A 9139-nucleotide genomic window follows, 5' to 3' on the forward strand; every position below is an offset into this window, starting at 1 on the left:
TATTTCACTTGTTCAATTGCCTAATTCATCATGAAGTTTTTGATTTCGAACGTACCAAGGCAAGTTGGAGATCTGTCTTAGGGCACAATTTTGTGCCTGCTGTAACTTTTTCCTATATGATTTACACAAATATGCATAGTATGAGACGCAATACAATTTTATAAATAAGCAACTTGTTATCTATTGAAAGTATACCGTTTCGAGAAATTAAGGGGTTATGTGTAGGTGCCACGAGAGAGTTTTACTGAAGATCACCTGAGTAATAAAAAGGGATTTTAAAAAGAAATGCCACTGACAGTCCGGCACTACAAAGGATATTTTTATTCTTACTTTTGTTAAATTATGTGCTGATGGTAGTATACAGATTCCAGTTCAAATAATTTTAAACTGTTTTTGGATGCTGTTAAGGAATTTTGTACAAAACACTCCAAAGACACAATTTCGAAATAAGGAAGTCGACATTTCTTTTCCGTACTGCACAGATTACATAATCTGTATATTCGTGTTTTATTTTGACTTAAAATGCAGTTTATTTAGATTATACTTTTTTGTTTTAACTATGTTTTGGATGACATTTTACTTGAAAGGGCACTGCACAGAAACAGGAATAGCACAAAAAAAAAAAAAAAAAAAATCACAACTTTCATCAAGTTGGGCCCCGAAATATGTTTTTTCCATCAACACAAAAACAAAACAACTTACAGTGAAAAATATGCTTAATAAAGTGAACAAATAAATATGAAGCTTTGTTTTTTGTAAATTTTTATACAATTTAGATAATAAATGCTTTATTATTTGATAAGTCATTATTTTACACTTTTAATTTTATCATTCCGAACTGCCCTCTTACTAGATTTAGGAAGATGTTCTAATATTCGGAAAAATTCCAAATGCGGAATCGCAACATCACACTTTGTACTGCATTTACAGCAAATAGTGAAGACAATTTTCACAATACTTTTGAAAAATGCCATATGAAATACTTCAAATAAATCTTGTCTGTGTGCTTTACTTAGTAAAAAAAAAAAAAAAATCCATTTCTTGACTCTAGTGTAGAATTGGCTGCCCTTTCAATTGGCAAGAAATTTTGATTGATTTTGGCGATAAAACCCCTATTCTGGTCACCATGATAGTTTTAACTTTTAGCTTACTGACTTTATTTAAGTGAAAATAGATTGATGCGCACATGGACAAAGTTAAGGAAGTGCACAATGCCTAGCTTGTGCGATTCTCCGATTTTTTTAAAGTGAAAACAGATTGATATGTACATGGACATACAGTTTGTGCAATTCTTTGACTTCTTATTTTGGTTTCATGTAGCGGGCATCTTGAAATTGTGCTTTTCTGGTGCTGATATTGGCATCATAAAGAAAGCACCAAAATAACAAGGTGTACACAATTGTAAACTGTTACCCCATTTCTCTTGTATTCTCATTGTTTTCCTTGACTGCTATGCACAATTTGCACATTATATCACAATCCTCATTGACTTCCTACACATAATTTATTCTTCACAAATTTATTATTATTTTGCATGATTTCAACATTATCTTTTTCCATAGTGAAGCTGCAATAAAGTGGTCCACAATCTAAAAATCTAACAGATCACTCATTTGAATACTTGTACATGAAATTAAACATAATGTGCAAGACTCACTGTAGGAAATTTTAAATACGATTGTTTTCCGACAATGTACTATTCTTAACGGTTTTGTTTTCGGAAAAATGGCCAGAGAAATTTAATAAAAGGCAAATGAAGTATTGTTGTATGTATACAAGTATTTGTAACTGTTTTACAAATACAGAATTAATTCAAAACAATTTCCATAATTAGCATTTATTTTTATGTTAATTTTTAATTACATATTGTTTTGCTTTTCTTCTTAACATAAATTTACATGTTCTGTACAATGTCCAAAATCTGGACTCATCGGGACTTTAGCAATTCCAGATTTGGGATTATTCCAGATATTAGATCATCAATTTAAATCTGGTGAGATGGCATGCAGAAATTATACAATTAAAAATATAAAATCATGATTTATGAAATAATGAAGTACTTATGATGTAAAGGGTATCAAAATTTACAAAAAAGCTTAATATTTATTTGTTTACCTTATTAGACATTTCTTTTAATGTAAGTTGCTTCCTTTTTGTGCTAATACATTCTCTTTAATTCCATAGACAGACAGACATATCTCCTGTTCAGTTACACTGTTGAAGTCCTGTAGCTGCTATTTCAAAAATTCCGACTAACTTGTCAATTGAAATTTTCTCGTTTTCAGTAACTTCTCTGCTGCTTTCTTCACTTCCAGTAGCGGCATTTTCTGGATTTAGAACCATACTACAGATTTTGCCATTCATTAATTGATTCATGATTGAGAAGCATTGTCATCACAAAGAAAAATTTCTTTCTTATCATCTTCATTTATTACCGCTTCTCCACATTTATTTAGAAAATACGCTAATTGGAAAATTTCACCTTGTTTGGAATATCCGAAAACTTTTAAAATTAGAGGCTATCATCATCAAATTTATCTATCCTTCACTATGCATAATTTGATATGCATCATGAGCTTGGCAACTAACGGCAAGTTATTCCGTTAAATTTTTCTATCGCACACTGAGACAATTAAGCCTGAATTGTATTAGTTATTTATTATACATATGTCTATTTTTTGCACATGCTTAAGACTTATCAAAGTTCTGAAAAAATAAACTGCTACATAAACAGGTCATACTCCAATATATACGTATACCTTATTGAGGGTTCGCGCTAGCTATCTTACCGCGTGATGCAGTCTCTGTGGGTCCTAAATTCTGCAACTCGATGCCGCTGGTTTTGGATTTACGTGAACAACAAATCCATTATTCTTAATTTAAATAGTCCTAAATGTAATCTTTGTGTCTATGAGTATTATCAACAAAATCTATTTTTAGCATATAGAAAGAATTTTTGGTAAATTTTTCACCGTCAACATTTTTTAGCTCATTTAATTTAATATGTAATAATCGCCACGCATAATGTCAACATAAAAGGTTATCACACTCATTTATTATTCAATTGTGTGTGTGTGATTATGGCAAAACCTCGAGGGCTATCTGCCTAATGGGGGAAGTGCCTTTTTGGAGGACTTTCTAAGGGAAACTGCTCATTTATTATTCAATTAATAACACAAAAAAATTCTTATGCATCGCTACATGAGTCATCATTCAAGTTGTCATGTTTTGGTTGGCATCAGATCAAAGATGTATCTATGTGGAATGTTTAGTTTCGAGATGTATACCAAGGGGATATACAGCAAAGGAGCCAAATTATTGCAGTAGCCGTAATTTGGCTCCGTTGCTGCATATCATACAAATTTATGCTTAAATGATTGCTTCTTTAATATCAAGGTATTTTATTTAGTGTCAAAGTGAAAATAAGAATTGTGACTCTCCAGATGTTTTATTATGTGTGGAGGGGGAAATCAAATGCACATGCGTAAAGCCTACGTGTAAATGTCGTTGGTAATTTTGAGGTCCGGATTTCGGACTCTGAACTGTATTAAATATTATGTTTAAAAAGGCAAATTTCATTTACATACACTTAATATTCTTCCCCCCCCAGCTTTAGTGCATATGGGATTAATCCTAGTATCCGGTGCACACGGGATTTGGCTACTTTTGGCGACTTTATGATGAGCAATAAAAACAGGACATATACGATGAGTAGTAAACGGGTCATTCAAAGAATATATATAGTTATACATAGTATATACTTAGTATATAGTGTATATATAGTATATACATAGACGTTGTTTGGGTATGTATATAGTGTATAGTTAGACGTTGTTTGGGTCATTTTTGGTGTTAGCGATAATTTTCAAAATCGCGCCCCAAGGCTGCACCATATACTAGGATTTTACCTGCATATGCACTAAGTTGCATGTTTAATGAGCTAAATGAGACTTGTACATATTTAACATCATTATTTTCCGCTATTGCTATGCTTAATATCATGTTCTTTTTTCTTTTCTGGCATAAATATAAATTCCATATGCTTTATGCCACACTGCTTTTGCCAAATAACATGTTTAAAAAGACACATTAAGGCTCAATATCATGTACTTTCTGCTGATATTATGCTTAGAACCCTGCTTATTAGCCATTGGTGAACTTGACAAGAAAAAAAGCAATATCACAAATGAGATGTCTGCGGTAGTAAAAGCAAGGGAAATGTTTCAGCATTAACGACGTAAATGAGACTAATGCTATTTTAGTTAATATTTGGTTCCCCTTTTCTGTTACTGGGACAGGATTCAGAAATTTATGTATGCATACATTTCTGAATCTGATCACGATACCCGATGAATACCTAATATTTATATCTAAAGAGTTGCATCTTACTTTATGCATACAAAGTTGCACAGAATGCTGAATTAGTAAATGCATGCTGTGTAGGTAGTTTTTTACATTCAATTCATGAGCATATCATGAAAAATGTCTTATGTCTGTGCAACAAAAACTTACATGCATAAATTTAAGAAGTTACTGACTAAATATTAAAATATCTATGCTTGAAGTGCTAAATATTAAAAAAAAAAGAAACTGAAGCATTTACAAACTTCCTCTCATACTTCCATTAAACACATATATTAATTAACATCAAGGGGGAAAAACATTTAAAATATAAAATTTGATATACTTATATTGAAAAAAATTTTAATTTAGTATCTTCATAATTTAAGTATTTTTGGCTAATCTTTGGAATATGGTAACAGGTAGTTTGGCAACATTTTGGTAAGGCGATAAAGGTTACTAGCTAAGACTTAAGCAGTGTACATGGATAAAGTCAAGAGTGCCATTTTGTGCATTTCTGGGATGTTTTTTAAGTGGAAATAGGTCGTGTACATGGATGATATTGCGTATGTGCAATTCTTAAAAACGCGGCAAGCAGTTTGCGATTCTGCACTTTCTCCCAATTTCGCACCTAATCTTCGTCATGATTAAGCATTTTTGTTCCATAAAAGTTCTAGTATAAGCGTAATTCGGCTAGCAGATTGTTGGAGAAAATGTTGAGTAAAAAAAAAAGCATGCCTTTACTTGGTGAAAACAAAATGGCGTCCAAAAAACAAAAACTAGCAGTTTGCTGTAGCAGTGTTGGTCGCCAAATTTTCGCCGAAAAATTGCCAAGTTACCATAATCCAAAGATTAGCCCAAGTTTCTTTCAACACTGCATAAAGAACATAGAAATTTCTGACTCTAGCGTAGAATTCGGTGCCTTCTGATTAGCAACAATTTTTGTTCAGTTTTGGCCATGAAACCCCATTTCTGTTTACCATGATAGTTTTAACTTTGTTTTAGCTTCCTGATTTTTGTAAATGAAAATAGATCAATGTATACATGGACAAAGCTAAGGCAGTGAATAATGCCTAGTTTGTGCAGTTCTCCAATATTCTTTTAAGTGAAAATAGAGCTATATGTACATGGACACCAGGTTTGTGAAATTTTTTGACTTCTTATTTTGGTTTTGTGTAGCAACTATCTTAAAATTGTGCCTTCCTAGCACCAATCTTAGCATTTAAAAGGAATCGCAAAAAAAAAAAAAAAAAAAAAAACAAGGGGCACCCAATTGTTAACTTCTACCCAGTTTTTGAATATATATGTACTATATTTGAGTTTCTTACTTGCATCGAAATACCACAATACTGAATCATTTTTTCAAATGTCTTCTTAGGTACTTTACACACATGGCACTGCTCTACTTGGTATGTCCAGGATTTGAAAGAATTTTATCTTACAAGACCTCATTTCTCTTTATCAGTATAATGTCATAACCATATACTCCTTTTAGAATGTTATAGACTCGAGACATTTCATATTGCAGCTGCATAGTCATACTGAGAATATTTCCTGATAATAGATTTAATTAGATAAAAAATATGTAAAAAAAATGGAACTGTCTAGTTTGACTGCAGGTCTTTAGTATTTTAACACAATAAAGAAATCAAATATATTATTTCATTACAAGAAAAGAAAGGCATCTCTATCATTAATTCAATAGCTTTGATTGATAAACTCTGAAATGTCTTTAGCACAAAGAAGATACAAGTTACAATACATTTATGGGATGAAGCATTTCGCCCTGCTCCAGAATTGCATCTCAGAAGTATGTCAAATTGGTAACAATCATAATATCACCACAGTGCATTTTGCTAGGTAACAGATGTAACACTGAATATGAGTGATTCGAAAATCTGTGAAAAGTAATATCCAGGATCAAAAATTCAAATTTCCAAAAAGGTGGAAGAAACACAAAACACATCATGGCAGATACTGAACAAAACAACAATCCCACCTTTTTCAATCAAGGTCGGAATAAGTAGTTTTTAAGGAGTCTTTAAGGTAGGATATATAAGCAAATATAGCTTCAAGTCAGCATTAGTTAAAAATGCAATTGAGATAAAACTTGCATAAACGTAGTTTTTTGCTTTTTAAAAAAAATAATTAGATTATGATTTATTTATATCAAATGACAATTCAAAAACCTGTCGACAGCATCAGCAGCACCCAGTGTACCTTTAAATCTAAAACTCTGCCACTAAATGGCTCTTTTATTACCAAGAATTTTCCCATCAATTAATACTGACAACTGTAATGTTTCAAACTGACTTCATCATAAAAAAAAAAAAAAAAAAAGATTTCTTCGCTGTGTACACAAATCTTTACTACATTGATAAATAAAATGTTCATACTAATTTAACATCTCCTCAAAAGACAGAAGGCTTTTCTTGTGATTAGATCAACGCATATTTTTTCGAATTATTCTGCTGTCCAAATGAATACTTCTACGCACGACAGATTTCCCTCTTCTGTTGATATGCATATCTTAATAATCCTTTATTAAAAATTAATTTATCCATACTTTATACACAAGTCTTCTCTCCTGAGTGAATACGTATATGAGTGTTTAAACTACTCTTCTGATTAAATGACTTCATACCTACTTCACACACATAAGGTTTCTCTCCTGTGTGACTAAGCATATGCTTCTTTAAATCACCATTTTGTTTAAATGACTTCGTGCATACTTCACACACATTAGGTTTTTCAGTTGTGTGAATAAGTATATGGCTGCTTAGATGAGACTTCTGACTAAAGGACTTTTTACATACTTCGCATACATGAGGTTTCTCTCCCGTGTGACTAAGCATATGCCTGTTTATGTGACTCTTTTGTTTAAATGATTTCTTACATACCTCACACACATGAGGTTTCTTTCCTGTGTGAATAAGTATATGGCTGCTTAGATGAGACTTCTGACTAAAGGACTTTTTACATACTTCGCATACATGAGGTTTCTCTCCTGTGTGAATAAGCATATGCTTGTTTAATTCATCCTTTCGTTTAAATGACTTCTTGCATACTTCACACATATGAGGTTTCTCTCCTGTGTGAATAAGCATATGGCTGCTTAAATATGACTTCTGACTAAAGGACTTCTTACATACTTCACATACATGAGGTTTCTCTCCTGTGTGAATAAGTGCATGAGTGTTTAAAGTAGACTTCCGACTAAATGACTTCATACATACTTCACACACATAAGGTTTCTCTCCTGTGTGACTAAGCATATGCTTCTTTAAATCACCATTTTGTTTAAATGACTTCGTGCATACTTCACACACATTAGGTTTTTCGGTTGTGTGAATATGTGCATGAGTGTTTAAATTACTCTTCAGACTAAAGGACTTTTTACATACTTCACACACATGAGGTTTCTCTCCCGTGTGACTAAGCATATGCCTGTTTATGTGACTCTTTTGTTTAAATGATTTCTTACATACCTCACACACATGAGGTTTTTCGGTTGTGTGAATATGTGCATGAGTGTTTAAATTACGCTTCAGACTAAAGGACTTTTTACATACTTCACACACATGAGGTTTCTCTCCTGTGTGACTAATCATATGCTTGTTTAATTGATCCTTTCGTTTAAATGACTTCTTGCATACTTCACAAATATGAGGTTTCTCTCCTGTGTGAATAAGCATATGGCTGCTTAAATATGACTTCTGACTAAACGACTTCATACATACTTGACACACATAAGGTTTCTCTCCTGTGTGAATAAGCATATGGGTGTTTAAATTAGACTTCTGACTAAATGACTTCATACATACTTCACACACATGAGGTTTCTCTCCTGTGTGACTAAGCATATGCTTGTTTAAATCATCCTTTCGTTTAAATGACTTCTTACATACTTCACACATACGAGGTTTCTCTCCTGTGTGAATAAGTATATGGCTGCTTAGATGTGACTTCTATCATTAAAAAAACTATAACTGCGGTAATTATTCAAATAATAAAATCAGTTTCAACGAAAACAAACCCCATTACCACGTAAGACAACAATTACTATGCCCTAACTTCTTGAAACTGGAATATCTATTATTATTGCCAAGCACTAATTACTAAACTTTACTAGCAAAATCAAAGTGTGGCTTGCTCATGAGCCAGGAAAATTAAAATACAAAATAATAAACATTAAAATAAATAATGTGTTATTAACATCCTCCCAATTTCTGATTACAAATTATAATCAAAAGTAGCGATTTTGCGTTTTGTTTATAATTATTTGTTACATTATTATTATATATGTTTGATTACAAACGTATTTGATGATAAGTTTTAAAAATTTTGGTTTTGATAATAAATTATAATGGGACACCTGTCAAGATCGATGTGGAAAAACCAGTCGGGGTACTCTTTTCACTCGATAGCAAACGGGAAAGCGAGTCTGACCGTGACCTTCGAGAAACAAGGGGTGAACCCGCCGGGAACTGAAGAAATTTAACCAATCAGAGAGGACCGTTGCGCCAGGAACTTTTGCCATCATTTCTCTTTCGCCAAACGCAATTTTAGTGCAAAACTGGTATACCAGAATGTGCTTGTTAATGTTATGGTAACTTGTTCGTTTTTCTTTCGTAGTAGATAGATCATTTGTTTCGCTTATTATTTTGAGGAAGCTGATGTGATTTAATATTTAATTTACCGTAGAGGCGAGAAGTAATGTACAATATTTATTGGGATTAATTTAAATTTCAATTTCTAAAACAAATACAACTGTAAATTCTACTCAACTTGCTATCCC

The 9139-nt window shown here is 32.3% G+C and overlaps 1 protein-coding gene across 1 annotated transcript; it reads right to left on the reverse strand.

Annotated features, from left to right (window-relative positions):
- Nucleotides 1-4619: 4619 nt before the first annotated feature.
- On the reverse strand, nt 4620-8439 carry LOC146998954 (uncharacterized). The gene has a single exon (XM_085812072.1). The coding sequence runs from the start codon at nt 8256-8258 to the stop codon at nt 6909-6911; it is 1350 nt and encodes a 449-aa protein (XP_085668198.1). The 5' UTR covers nt 8259-8439; the 3' UTR covers nt 4620-6908.
- Between the last annotated feature and the right edge of the window lie 700 nt (nt 8440-9139).

Source organism: Stegodyphus dumicola, chromosome 2 (assembly GCF_044657685.1).
Source record: "Stegodyphus dumicola isolate Sdum_Otavi_A_Nest chromosome 2, ASM4465768v1".
In the NCBI taxonomy this organism is placed as follows: domain Eukaryota; kingdom Metazoa; phylum Arthropoda; class Arachnida; order Araneae; family Eresidae; genus Stegodyphus; species Stegodyphus dumicola.

Excerpts from the sequence above, each read along its gene's own strand:
- LOC146998954 (XM_085812072.1), bottom strand. The coding sequence starts at position 8,258 with ATGTGTGAAGTATGTAAGAAGTCATTTAAACGAAAGGATGATTTAAAC.